This window comes from Lampris incognitus, chromosome 1 (genome assembly GCF_029633865.1).
Source record: "Lampris incognitus isolate fLamInc1 chromosome 1, fLamInc1.hap2, whole genome shotgun sequence".
Classification (NCBI taxonomy): Eukaryota; Metazoa; Chordata; class Actinopteri; order Lampriformes; family Lampridae; genus Lampris; species Lampris incognitus.
Genome location: NC_079211.1, coordinates 11,973,993 through 11,995,334, shown reverse-complemented (window position 1 = coordinate 11,995,334; position 21,342 = coordinate 11,973,993). Strand labels below are relative to the sequence as shown.

Genomic DNA, 21,342 nt, shown 5'->3' with positions numbered 1-21,342 from the left:
TGAATATAGATATTGTTGTGTAGTCGGTTCATTCATTGCAATACCACCACGCCACCAGAGGGCGCAGTAGCCTAATGATTGTTGCTGAGTGCAGTACGGTGCTGAGGGTGATGAAGAAGCGAGATAAAAAGAAAGGAGTTGAAAACGTACGGCGCTCGTCTCTTGCCTCGTTACAGCTATACTAATGTGATAAAGTCTAGTATAGGACAGATATCACAGTATAATAAATATTATAATGTGTTCTCGTTATCACAGTAAAATCAGCGTGTAAAAACAAAACGCATGAAGACAGGAGATCGTGTGACTAAAAACGTGCAAAGAACGTCTTTGCTTTTTTAAGTTTATAATTAAATTGTTTTTTCGATGACGAGAAAACCGGTTTCTTGGTTGGTTACATTTATGTGTGCAAAATGACCATAATATTTCTTTATCTCTCTATCTATCCATATCTCTCTATCAATATTTTTTTTATTGAGCGTTAACATACAACCAGGCATTTTCCGACGTCCGGCTTCTAAGTGAAATATACATTCTTATATAATTTACACTTCTATTAGCGAAAAATTAAAAAGGCAGACGATCAAATGAAATACGCGCAGTAAACCCAGAGAGCAGGCTAAGCGGTTTGACGGACGGACAGTACGGCTTCGTGAGGGTTCGTGCGCGCGCCTGTGACCGAGTTTCCGCAGTGACGTGACGCAACTTCCGGCCGCCAACACCGGCGACGCTTTTTCGCGGCAAAATGAAATCTCGAGTGACAGCGAGCTTATTTTGATTGTTTTGCGCAGTTTGGGGACCTCGTTTGAAGCTGCGATAAAGAACGCGTGATTGCGCAGCATTCGCAGGGGCGCGTCGTTTGTTGTGTCTCGGCGGTGACGAGCTTCCGAGCTAAGCAAAGCCGTCGGTCGCCGCAGCGCGGGATTTACCAGCGCTGGCTCCGTTTGCTTCGCTGTGAAAACTCCCCTTTCCTTCGAGCTTGGCGAGCCATTCTGCGCGTTTTTAAAAAGTGATGGCGTCGGTAACCCACGAGAGCATAAGGTCCGAGTTGAAGCTGTTCGACGTAGCCTGCAACGATGACGCCATACTGGACAAGAGTAAGTAGCCCTGCGCAGCGTGCTGGAAAACGTTATGGCAATTAGGGGTCAAGCGACAGTCATTCAGATACGGTTTAAAATCATTCCGTTGAAATGACTCAAATGTGGGTTTACGTCACTGGCTAGTTTCTCCAATCTTAAGTCGATGTATTTGTAGAGCCCGTTAATACAAATTTGAGCAACAGAGGCGGGATCTCCCTCCCAAGACGGACAGATGTGCAATGGATGTTGTGTGCGCACAGTTTACGGCAGTGTTTCTCAACCGGGGGTCCGCGGACCCCTAGTGCTCCGTGGTGTAATTGCAAGGGGTCCGTGAAAATAAAATGTCTTTAAAAAAAGATCCCATGACATTTATAGAAATAGGATTATTTTACTCAAATGTGACTGAGACCTTTATCTACCTAAACTATAAAGGGTAACAGGACTTTTTTCTCTAATTACATCTGTTTCACAAGTGTAATTTGTTGTATTTTAATAAGAGATCTCGCTCCCGTTTGCATTGTTAAAAGTTACTGCATAAAAATTCTGTTGTTACATATATCTGAAAGTTACTGAATACATATTCTGTTTTGTTACATACACTAGCGTTCAAAAGTTTGGGATCACCCAAACAATTTTGTGTTTTCCATGAAAAGTCACACTTATTCACCACCATATGTTGTGAAATGAATAGAAAATAGAGTCAAGACATTGACAAGGTTAGAGATAATGATTTGTATTTGAAATAAGATTCTTTTTACATCAAACTTTGCTTTCGTCAAAGAATCCTCCATTTGCAGCAATTACAGCATTGCAGACCTTTGGCATTCTAGCTGTTAATTTGTTGAGGTAATCTGGAGAAATTGCACCCCACGCTTCCAGAAGCAGCTCCCACAAGTTGGATTGGTTGGATGGGCACTTCTTTGAGCAGATTGAGTTTCTGGAGCATCACATTTGTGGGGTCAATTAAACGCTCAAAATGGCCAGAAAAAGAGAACTTTCATCTGAAACTCGACAGTCTATTCTTGTTCTTAGAAATGAACGCTATTCCATGCGAGAAATTGCTAAGAAATTGTAGATTTCCTACACCGGTGTGTACTACTCCCTTCAGAGGACAGCACAAACAGGCTCTAACCAGAGTAGAAAAAGAAGTGGGAGGCCGCGTTGCACAACTGAGCAAGAAGATAAGTACATTAGAGTCTCTAGTTTGAGAAACAGACGCCTCACAGGTCCCCAACTGGCATCTTCATTAAATAGTACCTGTTAGAGCCTGTTTGTGCTGTCCTCTGAAGGGAGTAGTACACACCTGTGTAGGAAATCTTCAATTTCTTAGCAATTTCTCGCATGGAATAGCCTTCATTTCTAAGAACAAGAATAGACTGTCGAGTTTCAGATGAAAGTTCTCTTTTTCTGGCCATTTTGAGCGTTTAATTGACCCCACAAATGTGATGCTCCAGAAACTCAATCTGCTCAAAGAAGTGCCCATCCAACCAATCCAACTTGTGGGAGCTGCTTCTGGAAGCGTGGGGTGCAATTTCTCCAGATTACCTCAACAAATTAACAGCTAGAATGCCAAAGGTCTGCAATGCTGTAATTGCTGCAAATGGAGGATTCTTTGACGAAAGCAAAGTTTGATGTAAAAAAAATCTTATTTCAAATACAAATCATTATTTCTAACCTTGTCAATGTCTTGACTCTATTTTCTATTCATTTCACAACATATGGTGGTGAATAAGTGTGACTTTTCATGGAAAACACGAAATTGTTTGGGTGATCCCAAACTTTTGAACGGTAGTGTATATCTGAAAGTTACTGCGTAAGAATTCTGTTTTGTTAACTATATCTAAGTTACAACTGAAAGCTCTTATTTTTGCCGCAAAGAGTGAATAAATGCTATAATGCAATTTAAAATGCAGTTTCTACTGTTTCTATCAAATTGCAACCCCCCTCCCCCAAGATCAGGCGGAGGGGTCCTCAGGGTAGATCAAAAATACGCAGGGGGTCCAGGACCCCAAAAAGGTTGAGAACCACTGGTTTACAGAATACAGCATTGAAAGAGGATAGCAGAATTATAATGGAATTATAAGATATACGAAGAATGTGAAGAGGAGGATGCCAAGCGGTGTCCAGATGCCACCGGAACAGCCAAGACCTGACCACCATCACCATGTAGACCTGACGGAAGGACAGACTACACATGCACAGGGGAGAGTCACACCGCACCATACACATACGTGGGGGAAGAGACAAGAAAAAACAGTCACAGATCGGAGTGAGAGAAGGATATAACATTGAAAGAGAATATGTATTTATAAGCAAGCTCTCTCTCTCTCTCTCTCTCTCTCTCTCTCTCATATATACATATATGATGAGGAGGATGCCAGGCGGTGTCCTGCTGGGACACTTAATGACTATTTTGTCCTGTCCACTGTCTCATAAGATCAGAAGGTAACATTGTTTTGCATGTGTTTGCGTTGTTTGATGCCTGAGCGACCACCTTTAGTTACTGTACCGGAGAGTCAAATTAGGGAAATAAAATGTTATTATAGGTATTTCAGGAACAAATGTGGAATCTTATCACACTTCTTGCTTAACTAACAGGTACCATTGGTTTAAAATATGCAGGTGCAGTGGCTACAAGATTCAAAATTTAAAGGTGTTTTTTGTCACTCTGGTTGTACAAATACACTCATGTGAACTTAATGGCTGGGAGGTGCCATTACAGAAAAGATATATATATGTAAAAGATAGAATAAAATAGATATATTAAAGTTATATATATAGATATACCAAGACGTTAGCAGCAGATTCTTTTAAGTCCTGTAAATTTCAAGGTGGGGCCTCCATTGATTGGCCGTGTTTTTCCAGCACATTCCACAGTAGCTCGATCAGATTGAGATCTGGGGGAATTTGGAGGCCAAGGCAACACCTTGAACTCTTTGTCATGTTCCTCAAACCATTCCTGAACATTTATGCAGTGTGGCAAGGTGCATTATCCTGTTGAAAGAGGCCACTGCCATAAGAAAATACTGTTGCCACGGTGTGTACTTGGTCTGCAACAATCTTTGGGTAGGTGGTACATGTCAAAAGTAACATCCACATGAATGCCAGGACCTAAGGTTTCCCAGCAGAACATTGCCCAGAGTATCACACTGCCTCTGCCGGCTTGCCTTCTTCCCATAGTGCAGCCTGGTGCCATCTCTTCCCCAGGTAACATGCACCCGGCCATCCACATGATGTAAAAAATAAAACATGATTCATCAGACCAGGCCACCTTCCATTGCTCCATAGTCCAGTTAAGATGCTCACATGCCCATTGTAGGTGCTTTCGGTGGTGGACGGGTCAGCATGGGGACTGACCCATGTGTGGCAATGCAGCCCCATACGCAGCAAGCACCAGTGCAATTTGAGCTTCAGTAGCTCTTCTTTGGGATCGGACTAGACGAGCTAGCCTTCGTACCCCATGCGCATCAGTGAGCATTGGGTACCCATGACCCTGTCGGTGGTTTACCAGTTGTCCTTCCTTGGGCCACTTTTGGTAGGTAATGACCACTGCGTACTGAGAACACCCCACAAGACCTGCCGTTTTGGAGATGCTCTGACCTAGTCGTCTAGCAATCGCAATTTGGCCCTCGTCAAAGTCTCTCAGATCCTTTCGCTTGCCCATTTTTACTGCTTCCAACACATCAACTTCAAGAAGTGACTGTTCACTTACTGCTTAATATATCCCACTCCTTGACAGGTGCCATTGTAATGTGTGTTGTCAGTCAGTGCTATTCATATGAATTTAACACCGCTCCTTTTAACATTGGTTAGATCTGCTTGGCAATGTAATATTTTTGTAGTCTCCTTTACAGACTTGATTGATTGTTCTGAGCGTTATATTTATAGATGGTAGCTGTTGCAATTGCCCTTTCTATCTCTTATCTTCTGGCAATGTCGAATCCTGCCCCATCATCTCTCATTTTTCCTCTTTTCTCTCTCTCAGTGTTGGAACAGTGCATATGTAACAGACTGCAGGGTCATGAGATCGTGCTGGAGTGGGTGGCCTACAGCATGACTAAAAATGGACTGAAACTCAGCACTGACACCTTGGACCAATTTGAACATGAGGTGAGGGGAAAGACGGTCCACATTTGAATATTTTAAAAGGTGCATGTGTCTCTCATTCCTGTCCCTAAAAATGATCCTTTGAATTTGCAAGAGGATGCAGTTCATTCTTAAACTTTGAAATGAAGCTGACCAGTAGGTTGCCCACCTTGTTGATCGTGTTGTTAATGAATGAGCCTGATTTTTGGAAAATGTGTAAGATTCCTGATATATTTACTTATACTGTGAGCAAAAGTAATTCATCCGGGTATTGTACCTCTAATATTTTTGATTGCAACACAACATTATGTTTACTAGATTAACAGTCCTTTATCATCAATTAGGACCTGAGTGTTTTATTTAATCTGTTTTGTTTGTACACATATTTGTGACCCTTGTAGATTTTAAACAAGAGGAACAAATCCAAGCAAAGCATGAGAAGGGAGGAAGTACATAACAGGACCAGGGACATCCACTCTATCCAAGAACTGTATCTTTTCCAGCAATAATCTTTATGAAAGAAGAATGTCCTTTTTTTCCCATGTGAGACTTGCATTGTCAGTATAATAATTGTCCAGTATGTTAGAAACCTTGATGTGGTTTCTCCAGAATCAAAGCGGAAGAAGAGGAGGAGAGTTTGCTAGATTCTTACTCCACTACTAAGGTAAGCTGTCTGTTTGAGGTGTTGAGAACAGAGATTAATGGTACGTAGTTGCCCTCAAACTCCAAAAGTTTTTATTTTACTTCAGAAGTTGGAACATCAATTGAGACAGTTGTACTTAAACGTGTAGGAGATGCATCCGGGTAGCGTAGCGGTCTGTTCCGTTGCCTACCAACATGGGATTGCTGGATCGAATCCCCGTGTTACCTCTGGCTTGGTCAGACGTCCTTACAGACACAATTGGCCGTGTCTGCGGGTGGGAAGTCGGATGTGGGTATTTGTCCTGGTTGCTGCACTAGCGCCTCCTCTGGTCGGTCGGGGCGCTCCCCGGATCGGAAAAGAGGGGGTGGAGCAGCGACTGGGGTGGCTCGGGGTAATTGGCCAGATACAATTGCGGGGGAAAATTTAAAAAAAAAAAGTTTAGGAAATTATATTATATTGCATGCTAAACTGAGCCCCAGGCTAAGCAAATATACCAGATGCACCAAGTAGCTAGTTTTCCGCTTAATGTCTTGTTAAATGTACAATCCTGAAGATTTATGTGGAAAGAAATGTCATTTTTGAATAACATTTATTGCTGGCATGTCTAGCACAATGGTTAATCCAAGAATATCCATGTGATGAATGCTTTCGTAGTTGCAAGAGCAGCCAAATGCAAAAGGAGAGGGTAGCAGCAAAGTTGTAGCTCGCTAACAAGCAGATATAACAGCACAAGCTCATAGAAGACTTAAGCAGTAGATACTTCATCAGTAGCTAAAACTCGGACTGAATGAGGGTTTTTTTTTGTTTTTGTTTTTTTGTGATGGGAGAAGGAGCTGACGCAACAGCTGGTGGCTGATTCATTTCGAATGTGTCTCAGCGATTTGATGTGGTGAAGCGCCAGTGTAATTACCAGCATCACAGGTGTCAATCTAAAATAAAAAAGGATAAACTTCCGGGTTATGGCTTTAATGCATATTTCTTTGAATGGTGTTCACTAAAGTTACTGTGTGTTGTGTGTAGGGATCACAGAAGCGTGCTCTGACCACCCCGGAGCGCCCCAATTCAAAGAGGAGTGTACCTATGCTGACCAGTCCAGGTCTACTGCTGTCCCCAGCCAGCTTCTCCCCAAGGTATACCATGACACCAACTAGCACACTTGTCTGAACATACACTACCGTTCAAAAGTTTGGAATCACATTGAAATGTCCATATTTATGAAGGAAAAGCACTGTACTTTTCAATGAAGATAACTTTAAACTAGTCTTAACTTTAAAGAAATACACTCTATACATTGCTAATGTGGTAAATGACTATTCTAGCTGCAAATGTCTGGTTTTTGGTGCAATATCTACATAGGTGTATAGAGGCCCATTTCAAGCAACTATCACTCCAGTGTTCTAATGGTACAATTTGTTTGCTCATTGGCTCAGAAGGCTAATTGATGATTAGAAAACCCTTGTGCAATCATGTTCACACATCTGAAAACAGTTTAGCTCGTTACAGAAGCTACAAAACTGACCTTCCTTTGAGCAGATTGAGTTTCTGGAGCATCACATTTGTGGGGTCAATTAAACGCTCAAAATGGCCAGAAAAAGAGAACTTTCATCTGAAACTCGACAGTCTATTCTTGTTCTTAGAAATGAAGGCTATTCCATGCGAGAAATTGCTAAGAAATTGAAGATTTCCTACACCGGTGTGTACTACTCCCTTCAGAGGACAGCACAAACAGGCTCTAACCAGAGTAGAAAAAGAAGTGGGAGGCCGCGTTGCACAACTGAGCAAGAAGATAAGTACATTAGAGTCTCTAGTTTGAGAAACAGACGCCTCACAGGTCCCCAACTGGCATCTTCATTAAATAGTACCCGCAAAACACCAGTGTCAACATCTACAGTGAAGAGGCGGCTGCGGGATTCTGGGCTTCAGGGCAGAGTGGCAAAGAAAAAGCCATATCTGAGACTGACCAATAAAAGAAAAAGATTAAGATGGGCAAAAGAACACAGACATTGGACAGAGGAAGACTGGAAAAAAGTGTTGTGGACGGATGAATCCAAGTTTGAGGTGTTTGGATCACAAAGAAGAACGTTTGTGAGACGCAGAACAAATGAAAAGATGCTGGAAGAATGCCTGACGCCATCTGTTAAGCATGGTGGAGGTAATGTGATGGTCTGGGGTTGCTTTGGTGCTGGTAAGGTGGGAGATTTGTATAGGGTAAAAGGGATTCTGAATAAGGAAGGTTATCACTCCATTTTGCAACGCCATGCCATACCCAGTGGACAGCGCTTGATTGGAGCCAATTTCATCCCACAACAGGACAATGACCCTAAACACACCTCCAAATTGTGCAAGAACTATTTAGAGCAGAAGCAGGCAGCTGGTATTCTATCGGTAATGGAGTGGCCAGCGCAGTCATCAGATCTGAACCCCATTGAGCTGTTGTGGGAGCAGCTTGACCGTATGGTACGCAAGAAGTGCCCATCCAACCAATCCAACTTGTGGGAGCTGCTTCTGGAAGCGTGGGGTGCAATTTCTCCAGATTACCTCAACAAATTAACAGCTAGAATGCCAAAGGTCTGCAATGCTGTAATTGCTGCAAATGGAGGATTCTTTGACGAAAGCAAAGTTTGATGTAAAAAAAATCTTATTTCAAATACAAATCATTATTTCTAACCTTGTCAATGTCTTGACTCTATTTTCTATTCATTTCACAACATATGGTGGTGAATAAGTGTGACTTTTCATGGAAAACACAAAATTGTTTGGGTGATCCCAAACTTTTGAACGGTAGTGTATCTCTGATTTTCTATTTATTCTTCTTCCCTTACAGATCCATTTGGACATAGTGTTCCCATTTTATTGGTCCCTGATCTGTCTGTTTGTTTGTCTGTCTGTCTCTGTCTCTGTCTCTCTCTCTCTCTCTCCTCTCTGTGTATGTCTTTGTGCAGTGTAACCCCCTCACAGAAATACAGCCAGCGTGGAGCAAAGGGGGAGGTGGTGGCCACGTTTGGGGCAGCTGAGGCCAGCCACTGGGCAGGAAAGAAGGACCAGGGGCCCCGGATCCAGCTGGACCTCCTGGAGGGCCCTGAAGAGACTCTCCGCGGCAGCTACAAGTATATGTTCCAAAGATCACGGGACGTTCGAAATGGTGAGAGACACAGAAAAGGAAGAACCTGCTTGTATGTTCAAAACTCTTCAGAGTTGGACTGAAAATCCAGGGTAAAACAAGTTTGGATTTGATAGTAAAATGAAATCTGGTCACTAACCTGGCTATTTAAGATAAATGAAGAGATATATTTTAGCACATGTAAGGTAGTACATTCACACATTTTCTGAGGGGAGGTTTAAAGAACGTAAATCTCGGTATCCATGGATTAGCTGTCGTCATGAAATAAACCAGCAGTTGAACGCATCAAAAAGGACATTTGTGTGAATGTAAATCTTCTGTATTGTTGGAATAAGCTCTGGGAAAACATTGCTTGATTTATAATGTTATTTGTTTGTTTGTTTTGCTGAAAACTAGGTATGAATCCTGTCAGTTAACTTGGCAGCAGTAGTATGCGATCACCCTGTTATGGACACATGTTGGGCTGTGAGTTTTTACTGACGTGTTTTGTGTCCCTCCCTCCCACAGTGTTGACAGAAAAGATCGAGGAGTTGGGGGAAGGACTGAAGTCTCACTTCAACATAGAGGAGTTCTCCCCCGTCTCGCTGCCTGCTCAGGTACAGGAGTCTTTTAAGATGGGATCAGGCTACATTATGTTTTTGTCTGTCACGATGGTCACCATGTCAGATTAGGCAATCATGTCGCCATAAATTCTTGCCGTGTCTTGGCCAGGAGACTGACAACACTACAAGTATGACCCCGACCAATCGTCATGTGCTGCCTTTCAAGATCTTGTGCGAGTTCATAGGTTGTTGGGGGGGTCAAGAAATTGTCAAATCATGGTTACAGGAGTCCGCGGTAGTATAGCGGTCTAAGCATCGGCTTTGTGTCGATGCAGTTGCCCACTGGGGACTGGGGTTCGCGCCCCGGTCTCGTCAGATCCGACTATGGCCGGCCAAGCTCGATGAAGCAGCGATAATTGGCAACGCTGTCTTCGGGAGGGGGGCGGAGTCGGCTTGTGTTCGTCACATGAATGCGTCTCTGTGTGTCGGAAAAAGCAGTGGTTCGGCCTGGAGTCGCTTTGACACGGAAGTGGCGAGGTGTCTCCTTCGAGACTGCCGGCCGGAGGGATGCAGTTGGCGAATGCATACAGTACGAGGGTGGGTGTTTGAACTAAAAGTAGGAATCGATTGGCCAGTAAATTGGGAGAAAATCAGAAATAAATTTTAAAAAAAAATCATGGCTACAGAAACGTTATGTGTGATGCTGGTGGTCTCGTGTTCTGAAACAAAAAAAAAAACGATTGTGGATGATGTTGTGGCTCTTGCTACTGGGGAATGATAACCTAGCATGGCTTAACCAGCTACTCACCGGGTTGCTGAAGAGCCTCCGCTATTTCTCGCCAACATTTAGCCCATCTTTTTTTACTCTGTCATGGTCCTCCCTCGAGGAAACGTCAAAAAGGCGGGGGTGTTGTTGCCACTGCTCAGCGAACCTCTCCTCGGTTTCGTCGTTACACCTGACAGCAGCAGCAGCATCGCGTTCTCTTTGCCATGTTTACATATGTGTACCAGAGAGCATTCTGTCATCCTATTGGTCAACGTCAAGGAACACATCGTAGGAGAGATCAGACTAGGCAGAAAAATCCAAAAAATTCTGACATGCTAAACTTTTCGTCACAGTGTCTTGGTGTCCCAGACACCACGTCGCTGATCTTCGATTATATCATACTACACGGGGTAAAGCTGCCCGTTCATTATTGTTCCCGACGTTTATAATCAGGCCCGACACTGGAAATTTGTCAGCATCGACAAAATAAATCCAAATCGGGCTGAAATCGTGTAGTCTGAATCCAGCATTACACACCAAAATCCTGGGAAATTCCCAGGAGACCCCCTTTCACACACACCCAGCAAATCCCTGTAGTTTAGTTCTGTCAGACTCTGTCCTGTCTAGGGATGGGTGCCAAAACCCGGTATTAAACGGGGACAGATGCTACATTATTAAAGATAAAAGTATTGATAAGCTCCAACATTAACGGTTCGGCTGTCGGTATTGGAGAAATTTAAGAAAATTCATCCATCCATTATCCAAACCACTTATCCTGCTCTCAGGGTCACGGGGATGCTGGACCCTATCCCAGCAGTCATTGGGCAGCAGGCAGGGAGACACCCTGGACAGGCTGCCAGGCCATCGCAGGGCCGACATACACACACATTCACACCTCGGGACAATTTTTAGTACGGCTGATTCACCTGACCTACATGTCTTTGGACTGTGGGAGGAAACCAGAGCACCCAGAGAAAACCCACGCAGACACGGGGAGAACATGCAAACTCCACACAGAGGGTGACCCGGGACAACCCCCTAGGCCGGACCACCCCAGGGCTCAAACCCAGGACCCTCCCATTAAGAAAATAATTTTCGCTATTTATTTAGGCTACATAAATGTTATCTTGCACCTTTCATCTCACCAATTGCGTTTCTTGTTCTGCGTTTCTATCTCTCTGATGTGCACATACACACACATAGAGCCTGCTCTAAGTGACAATGTCAGAGAGAGAACTAAACGGTCCAAAGTCTGGTAATACTTCACTAGAGTCGATGTAGACCAGGCTCGTTGCCACAAGTGCGACAAGTCTTGCATGTAAGGGCAGAAACAAAGCAATTTTTCGAAACATGTAGCTAAAGTGCATCAAATACAGGTGGAGAAATGCAGTTTTTTACTGACTGCCTAGCTTGTAGTTCATCTCTCGTTGCCCCTTCCATCTCGGGTATGTTATATGTGCCAGCAGCCTAGAGCCCACACGGAGTTAACTAGATTATACGAACATGGGTTAATGATTAAAAGTAACGCTCTGTTCAGATATGAGAAAGGTTAATTCTGTTCTTAATGTGTTTTTTGGTGTTTTTTTTTTCCTCTTAAAAATAACAAAAAGAACTGATAAGAGTACCATTAAAGTACCGGATTGATAAGCAGTATCGGTAAGAGTAGTAGGATCGTTAAAATCTTAACGATACCTTTCTCTCCTGTCCTATGATCACCTCTGTATCATCGGCTCATTGTTCATATTGAGCTCCATATAATGGTGACTGGGGTGGCATGGTGGCGCAGTGGTTAGCGTGGTCGCCTCACAGCAAGAAGGTCCTGGGTTCGAGCCCCAGGGTAGTCCAACCTTGGGATCGTCCCGGGTTGTCCTCTGTGTGGAGTTTGCATGTTCTCCCCCGTGCCTGCGTGGGTTTCCTCCGGGGGCTCCGGTTTCCTCCCACAGTCCAAAGGCATGTAGGTCAGGTGAATCGGCATTACTAAATTGTCCCTAGGTATAACTGTGTGTGTGTGTGTGTGTGTGTGTGTGTGTGTGTGTGTGTGTGTGGACCCTGTGATGGACTGGCGGCCTGTCCAGGGTGTCTCCCCACCTGCCGCCCAATGACTGCTGGGATAGGCTCCAGCATCCCCGCGACCCTGAGAGCAGGATAAGCGGTTCAGATAATGGATGGATGGATAATGGTGACTGGATCAAATATTCATATGAGTTACTATTTACATGTATTGACAGCATGTGCACAATATGGAGCTGCTTTATGCGGTTATTAGATCAGCCAGCTCACAGTGCGGCATAATGGGGAGGAATATTTGGTGGGGAGAATGCAGATCCGGCATCTTTGCTTTAACCGACAGAACATGGACATGCCTTTTCATTGTTGGCGTGTTACGTAGGATTTTGAGCCAGTGAGTTATTTACCCCAAATGTGATCTCAATAGAAACTAGTCCAGGATTTCAATTTGGTGTCAAAGGGACAATATTGACATGAAACCTAGGTGAGGTCCTGGAAATGGGATTTTCCAGGTTTGGAAAACTATGACAAGTGTTGCATATCCACAGATGTGTGTAAATCTGTTTGCTCTACTTCTTTTCCCTCACACAATAGAAATTTTACAACAGGCTTGGCTGCTGTTGGATTTACATAAGTTAAAACTATAAAAATAATAAACCCATTTGTGAGACATTTCAAACTTCCAACATGATACCTGTAGCTAACCCCCCCCCCCCAAAAAAAATTAAAAGAAATAAGACAACCTTGGACATTCAAGTTGGTAAAGTAAATTTGGGCATAGAATTTCCACTATGTCATCACCTTTCCTAATAGTTGCGTTTGGGTGTGTGGGGCTAAGGCCTTGATGTAAAATCATCATATTTGTAATTATTACTTGTCTGAGTGTTGTTGTGAATATGTTTCATGCCTCTTTCCCTCCAGGACAGAGTGACTGTAATGGGTCAGGTGTGCTGCGACAGCAATGGCAAACTGAATGCACAGTCGGTTCTGTTGGAGGCAGGACCAGAGCAAGGTGGTCAGCAAGTTCCTGTGGACCTTTCAGAGCTCAGAGAATATTCCCTGTTCCCTGGTCAGGTAAGCGGAGGATCAAGGAAATGGGTTCCTCGTCAGCCAAAATCCCAACTTTACACTTTGTCTACGTTCTCGGCTCCCCCCAGAGGAAGTGTTTGGAAATCCCTGTTGTAATAATGTAGGATGGGTGGGGAAGATGCAGAGGGGTCTATGGATGGTGATGGTGTGTGTATGTGGGGGTCTATACTGGAATATATTGGAGGCTATTGCTATATTTTTTAAATGAAATGGTGCAGTATAATTAACGCCATTCCCTTCTAACACGTTAAAGCAAAAGAATCAGTAACATCTTTTTTTTTTAAACTTCCAAATCTGTGAGCCATCACTCATTACCGGTTGCTTCTAATATATGCAAATTTAATAAATTATTAGAAAATGGATAATTATGAGAAAATTAGGAAGAATACATAAAGAATACATAAGATTTGTGCAGTTGTTGCATTCACTTCTTTTTTTTGGATAATTGTGTCTGTGAAATACCTGCTTTGTATCTGGAATAGTTTATATACATACAGACACAAACACACACACTCTCGCATACAAACTGAGGGGTGGCTTCTCCTTTGCCTCTGCGCTGAGGCTCGTGCGCAGCAGGTTATAATGCCACCCAGAGTAACAGAGTATGCCAAGGACACAGGAAAAGACTTGCCCAGTGTCTGACCGAGAACTCTGACAGTATCCACAACCTCCATGGATGAAATAAAATGGCTTCCTGCTATGAAGAAATCATTGACAATTAAATTACTCTCAACTGAAGAGATTTGCAGCTGATCGCTATATGGGTACCTTCAGTCATGTCAGACAAAACTGCTTCACTCCCTTGTTGTTGCCCCCCCCTTTTTTTTCTCCCCAATTGTATCCAGCCAATTACCCCACTCTTCCGAGCCATCCCGGTCGCTGCTGCACCTGCTTGTTGTTGCTGTCCCCCCCTTTTTCTCCCCAATTGTATCCGACCAATTACCCCTCTCTTCGAGCCGTCCTGGTCTCTGCTCCACCCTCTCTGCCGATCTGAGAGGGCTGCAGACTACCACATGCTTCCGCCGATACATGTGGAGTCGCCAGCCGCTTCTTTTCACCTGACAGTGCGGAGTTTCGCCAGGGGAACGTAGCATGTGGGAGAACCATGCTATCCCCCTGCCCCCCGCTGAACAGGCGGCACTATTGCAGCAACCATGACACATAGCTACACTCCAGTGTTTGTTTGTTTTTTTTCTTCCCCCCCCTCAGGTGGTGGTCATGGAGGGGATGGACACGACAGGAAGGAAGCTGGTGGCTTCTAAACTTTATGAGGCAAGTGGGACCCCTTCTGCCTTGATTTACAAATTTTACCATGACTGACAAGTAAAAGAAACCCAAGATCATGTCGGGTTGTCATGGTCAGAACAGAGTCAGCTGGAAACTTGTGTCAGTATCAAAGTCCGGTGAGTTAAAGTGCTTGACTTTAAGAATTAAGACTTGGTCTTCTTCTTTAAGAAGTCTTCTCTTCTTTTTTTTTAGGGAATCCCTCTTCCCTTCTACACCCCTGAGGTGAAGCAGGAGATGGATGAATGTAAGAAAAAAATAATGGTCTTAACTGTACAGTACCGACACAGGGCAGCCTAGTGCCATGAGCGAGGGACGGACTCCCCACTGTGTCCCTCTGGTTAGGTTTTATCTCTGTCAGCAACACTCCCTGTTTCCCCAGCAGTTCATAAAAGACACTTACAGTAAAAGGATTTTAGATGCGTTTTGTTTTTCTCGTCTCCTAAAAAAATGACTGACATTACTGTTCTCTGTACTGACCTATACTTCATACACACACTATTCCTGTCTTCCAGTTCCAGAGCCAGTGAGTGTTCTAGTGGCCTGTGGACCGTACACTCCCTCTGACAGCCTGACCTTTGACCCTCTGCTGGATCTGATCACGGTCATAGTCAGGGACAGCCCTAGTGTCTGCTTGCTGGTGGGTTGAATATTGAATATCCCCCCCACACACACACACACATGTGTTCTTCTATCTAACCTCTTTGGTGTTCTGTGCACAATTAAGCAAACTGTGCACATAAGCCAGCAAGCTGCACACAACAAACTGATATCCATGACTCCCTTTACAAATGCACTACATGCAGACGGTTATGCAGTTTAGTATTTGCTAAGCTGTCTCCTCTGTCTTCTGCAGCTTGGACCCTTTGTGGATTCTAAACATGAACAGATTGAGGTACGTTTCCATATCCGACCTATTTTCATATGTTTTCACCCAATATAGACGGAAGATATGAAAAGTATACACCCTGTTAAAATGGCAGGTTTTTGTGGTGTAAAGAAAAAGAATTCAAGCCAAGATAAATCATGTCAGAGCTTTTTCCACGGTTAATGTCAAATTGCAACCTGTAAAATTCAAGTGAAAAACAAACAAACCTTTTAGGAGAGGAAAAAAACTTGCAATAACCTTGTTGCATAAGTGTGCTCACCCCTAAATTAATACTTTGTTGAGGCACCTTTAAATTTTATCACAGCACTCAGTTTTGTTATGTTTTTTGGTGAGAGTCTGTCAGCTTGGCACAGCTTGACTTGGCAATATTTTCCCATTAGCCCTTGCAAAAACGATATACATAGTACATGTGTCAAATTGTGAGGGCGTCTCCTGTACACAGCCCTCCTTAGGTCACCCCACAGATTTTCTATTGGAATCAGATCTGGGCCATCCCGGAACATCCACCCATCCATCCATTATCCAAACCGCTTATCCTGCTCAGGGTCACGGGAATGCTGGAGCCTATCCAAGCAGTCATTGGGCGGCAGGCGGGGAGACACCCTGGACAGGCCACCAGGCCATCACAGTCCATTCCAAAACATTGATCTTCTTTTGTGAAGCCATTCCATTGTTAATTTGGATATATGCTTTGGGTTGTTGTCGTGCTGAAAGGTGAAATTCCTCTTCAGCTTTCTAGCAGACCCCTGAAGGTTTTGCACCAAAATCGACTGATATTTGGAGCTGTTCATGATTCTCTCCACCTTGACTAAAGCCTCAGTTCCAGCTGAAGAAAAGTAGCCCCAAAGCATGATGCTGCCACCACCATGCTTCACTGTGGGCATGGTGTTTTTGCCCCAAACATATGTTTTTGGAATTATGGCAAAAAAAAGTTCAACATTTGTCTCATCCAACCATGACACATTTTCTACATGGTTTTGGGGGACTTGATGTATCTTTGCAAATGTTAACCGGGCTTGGATGTTTTGGGGTTTTTTTCCTCCATTGAAAAGTCTTGCCACCATAGCCCAGACATATGAAGAATACCACAGATTGGTGTCACGTAGGGATTAACCAGTACTTGGTAGAACTTTTATTTGGGGTTAATCATAGTCACGTTAATCGATGGCAGGTGTATTTAACATTAACATTTACTATTAACGAAACTACTATAACTACTATTTAACATGAGTTTGAATGTAATGGATTAGTTCTGAACACAGCCACAAAGGTGGAAAAAGCTCTGACATGATTGATATTGGTTTCATTTTTTTATATATCACAAAAACCAGCCATTTTAACAGAGGTGTGTAGCCTTTTTATATCTACTGTATACTGCAGTGTCAATCTTAAATAGCTCTCAAAAAGTCTGATTTGAACCAGTGATTTCCACATGTGAAGTCAAAACATCTACCTGGTAATAAAATAAGAATCCTTCTTGTCTAAGGGAGATAATTACTTGAACCCTGTCCCATGAGTTCCTTTTTTCTCTTTCTGCTCGTCAGTTATGGTCATAAATTGTGGTCAGTTTTTCATGTAAGGGGTGTAACAAGAGTCCATGGAGACTGGGTCAGTGGATTGTAGAGGTACTGTACTTTGCATTCATAAGGATTTGCTGTGTTTTCTCAGTTGGCCATCTCTCGGTTTCTCTAACAGAAAGGCCAGGTGACAGAAACGTTTGAGGACATTTTCTCCAGGTGTGTTGAGAGCATTGTGGAGGGCACCAAAAGGTAAGTCTCCTGCCTTTCTGCTCACCTACACACTGCTGTTTCAAAAGGGGACAGGAGAGGGCCTAATCTTGAAGATGCATGCTTCCCAGACGTAAATTTTGGCAAGTGTTTAGTGCAAGAATACCTGTGTGCATACGTGTGTGTATGTCTGTGTCCGCCTCCATCCTTAACCTGTGTCTTTATCAACCACGATCGTTCTCTCTTCTTTCCAGAGTTGGCTGTCAGCTGGTGTTTGTTCCCTCCCATAGAGACGTCCACCATCACTTCGTGTACCCACAACCCCCATTCACCCTGCCAAACCTCAGCAAGGACCAGGCCCAGGTCAGACTGCCGGGTCATATCTACAGACTGCACTGCTTATCGACCTCTTCATTTATTTGCTTGACCCACTGCATATTCATATTTAAAAAAAAATTTTTTTTTTTTACTAAAATGCTTATGGTGTCCTCCTAAAGGATGGCGTAAAGCTAACCATCTCTCTGTCTCTGTTGTTGCAGCGTGTGACCCTGGTCCCTGACCCCTGCACCCTACTGATCGAGGGTGTGAGCTTTGGCTTGACCTCCACTGACATCCTGTTTCACATGGGCGCTGAGGAGATCAGCTGGTGAGGAACTCGTGGGAGAATCAATCTGATATTCTCAGACCTTAAAGTTACAAACCTGGAGGTTTATGTCCCTAAAAATTGTCTTTTTTTTCAGGGTTTTTAATCACTGCCATATTTAAGTTAATCGCTGATCCATGATTATCCAAATCATAAACGCTTTTGTAGCACATTGTAATAGTTACTGTCAGGTGAAAGTGTCTCAGGAAAATGATACGGTACATGATAGTTTACACCTCTAACACAGCAGCCAAATGCGAAAGAAGATGGCAGGTAGTCTGTAGTTTTAAGAAGCAAATTGTCACGGCTAACAAACGAATATAGTGGAACAAGCTCATAATAAAAGACTTTTACCAAGAGCGTAATGTGATAAAGGAGTAGCTGTATCTTCTCACTCACATTACATCTGTCAATAAACCCACCCCACAAACATCTCTAGTTCTTTCCATTGCTTTTATTTAAAAAGTAATAATGTCTTATGTTACAGTGCTACGGGAATGGACCGATTCTCACGCATCCTGAAGCACATGCTGACCCAGAGAAGGTAGGAAGAAAAAAAAATCCCCTTTAAGTTCAACAACTAGTGTTTTTATTTTTGAAGACATGCAGCGTTGAAGACCCTTGACCCTTTCCTTCTCTCCCGTGTGACCGTGTAGCTACTACCCGTTGTATCCACCTGTGGAGGAGGTGAACATGGACTATGAGAAGTTCCAGTGTTATGGCCAAATGCCGCTCACTCCGGATGTTCTCATCGTTCCATCTGAGCTCCGCTATTTCATTAAGGTAAGGAGCTATGGTTAACTCAAAACACATGCACGCCATACAGCTCAGGTTTGTAGCTGCTGTACTTTTTATATAGTACCCTGTAACGGGTACTAGGTTAACACTAGAATGACCAAGGCCGTCATTTTGACGGTTTTGGATTTTCAAAGTTTAATAACTTTGCGAGAGAGAAAAAAAGATACAGGCCTGCCACTCCGTGACTGCTCTTAAAATTGCATATATTTGCATTAAAATTAGTTTTAGATCAACTGCACAAAAAAAGAAGTTATGATAAGATCGACCTAAAACGACCATGAGCCGTCAAAAAGGCCGCACGTAATTTGCGTGTGATCGTGTGCGTCATGTCACTATTTATGACGTGTGTTGGTCGCATCATTTCCTTCGCGAAGTCCATTGCTCTGTCCTAGAAACACACTAGCGTCCTCCAGTGCAGAGTAATCGTCTAAACTTGATTTTTGATTATTACCAACATATCTGGTTACAGATGCACCATGACTACCACCGAGGCGTTGCAGTATTTACAGCGTTGGACAGTGGCCATTTTAAATTGCTTGAAAAATAGTATTAAAGATGTTACAATATTAATTTTGGTTTCAGTCGTTTCCTAACAGACATACTAACATATGCAATACATTAATATCTCAAGTCGGCATTTATCTTCACAGAATATAGAGTTTAAAAACCAGCCGTCATCGACAGCCCATGGTTGTTTTGGGTAGGAGTGAAATCCTGGTCGTTCTACTGTTAAGTGCCAACCAGTTCATAGTAAATGAGGCAGGCGGTTGGCATCTTTTAACATGAGTAAATCACTTCTACCCTGTCAACAACTTTTTAGATTGGAGTTCTGTTTTCGATATGTTTTTTTGCATGCACGTAGATGCACGTTTTGTGTTCTGTTGATTGTTTACACTTCATGTCATTTATACAACAAACATTCACCTGTCTCCAGGAAGTGATTGGCTGCGTATGTGTCAATCCTGGACGGTTGACCAAGGGGCACGTGGGCGGAACCTACGGCAGGCTGCTCGTCCAACGCCGCGCCTTATCGGAGGGCGGAAAGAGAGTCAGTCCCTGTTTGGCTGGTCAAGTGGTGAAGATCTAGTGATAACAGACTAAAATACTTCTTATAACCAGAAAAGAGCTGATATTAGCTGATGTTTTTGTACTAAGTTTGTATACCACCTACATCACAGATGCTCTTGACTTGGTTGAAATGATCACATAAGACTCGGTGGCTCCAGTCTGCCCTCTCTTAGGCATGCTGGTATTAAGATATCCATGGAAATGCCTGGTACCACACCATCAGATTCAGTTCAGTCATTTTATTTTGTACATCAGTGGATGGCGTTGGCTGGCCTGCTCAGCCGGTATGTTCTCTGTATGATTGTCTTATCGATTCAGACAGTACAGCTGTCAACTTCTTGTCCCTCAATAAATTATTTTCTCTCCCTCTGTTCTGTGCGTCCTCGGATAGACCAGCTAGAGAGGGATGTTAAGCTTTTGTTTAAGCATACGTCCCATATGTCAAAAATCCTTTCCTACATGACCCAAAAATTTCTTGTTCCTGCGGGCGAGTGTCCCTCATGTGGAGGAGATAAGCTGCTTAAGACGTCACTTTCCCCTCTGGACGACATTCGAGAATTCTTCCTTCAGGTAGTAAACAAACACTGGATCATCCCGGGACGTATTTGAAAGAGTCATGCACTCTCGGGATGATCAGTGTTAATAACTGAAAATTTTGGGTTCTATTTGTAGAAAAACTAGAAACTTAAATCAATCGCTTTAAATTTGATGGCCACCGCTCCCTGGGTACACCCTGACCTATTTAGGGGACGTCTGACGCCTTGGGTTCATCCGGTTTATCTCTGATCCCTAAAACGTTTCCCAAACATTTCTCTTTCTAAACTCAACTTCAGTGGCCACCTCAAAGTCGGGCTGAAAATCCAGTCAGTTTAGTAAAACCATGGAGAACAAGAACTTGAAGGTGCAGTCCGTTTTCTGGGGGGTTTTCACTGTCCTGCGTCACAAAGTCTGACAAACTTGTCAGACCTTTTTCATTTCTACACGTGCAGTTTTTAGGTATGTTGAATGGTGAGTTTAGCTCAGTTGCTGGATGTCTACAAGGATCATCAGCAGCTCCTCAAGAGAGGAGAAATGGCGATCATCAATACTTTTTACTCTTCGGCATTACACATTTTCGTATCCAACATTGTCACGTGTTCATGCAAAATCCTAAAATATTAACTATAGTTTTCTGTGTGTGTGTGTGTGGGGGGGGGGGGTTCCCGGGGGGTTCCCCGTAATCGGTCTTTCGGTCGTGACGTCACAATGCCTCTGATCCTTGGAAGATGGCGCCCGGCGTCGCGTTGCCCTTGGAAACGGCCCAAGTCCGAAAGACCGATAAGCACATCTGTCTAAGATGGATGTGTATATTACATAAAAAGAGTTCAAAACTACGATTTCTTTAAATTTTTCATGCGCTTGAAAACATTAGTAACGCTAGGCTAAGAAGTATTTCCCTTTTGGGAGGAGCTGCCAGTGATCCCTGCGGACATCCAGCGGTCGAGCTAAGCTAGGCTAAACCCAGTGTTCACCATACTGTAGCGAATTCGGGGGGCAGTGCGGGAGACCGTCGCCACAGCCGGGACGCGAACCCGTGTCTCCCACTCCGCAAGGGACAACGTTA

General features: G+C 43.5%; 1 protein-coding gene across 1 annotated transcript; it reads left to right on the top strand.

Annotated features, from left to right (window-relative positions):
• Window positions 1-726: 726 nt before the first annotated feature.
• pola2 (polymerase (DNA directed), alpha 2) lies at window positions 727-20,550 on the top strand. Its single transcript, XM_056288405.1, has 18 exons — window positions 727-1,094; window positions 5,062-5,186; window positions 5,564-5,652; window positions 5,772-5,826; window positions 6,826-6,935; window positions 8,748-8,947; window positions 9,434-9,522; window positions 13,163-13,315; window positions 14,540-14,602; window positions 14,810-14,861; window positions 15,130-15,254; window positions 15,471-15,509; window positions 17,199-17,272; window positions 17,485-17,593; window positions 17,770-17,876; window positions 18,361-18,417; window positions 18,530-18,656; window positions 19,606-20,550. Exons 1-18 carry the CDS (start codon window positions 1,010-1,012, stop codon window positions 19,756-19,758), a joined length of 1,812 nt encoding a protein of 603 aa, XP_056144380.1. The 5' UTR covers window positions 727-1,009; the 3' UTR covers window positions 19,759-20,550.
• The last annotated feature ends 792 nt before the right edge of the window (window positions 20,551-21,342 follow it).

Excerpts from the sequence above, each read along its gene's own strand:
- pola2 (XM_056288405.1), top strand. The coding sequence starts at position 1,010 with ATGGCGTCGGTAACCCACGAGAGCATAAGGTCCGAGTTGAAGCTGTTC. Across the intron at positions 5,653-5,771 it reads ATCCACTCTATCCAAGAACT|AATCAAAGCGGAAGAAGAGG; the intron begins GTATCTTTTCCA and ends TGGTTTCTCCAG. Across the intron at positions 6,936-8,747 it reads CCAGCCAGCTTCTCCCCAAG|TGTAACCCCCTCACAGAAAT; the intron begins GTATACCATGAC and ends GTCTTTGTGCAG.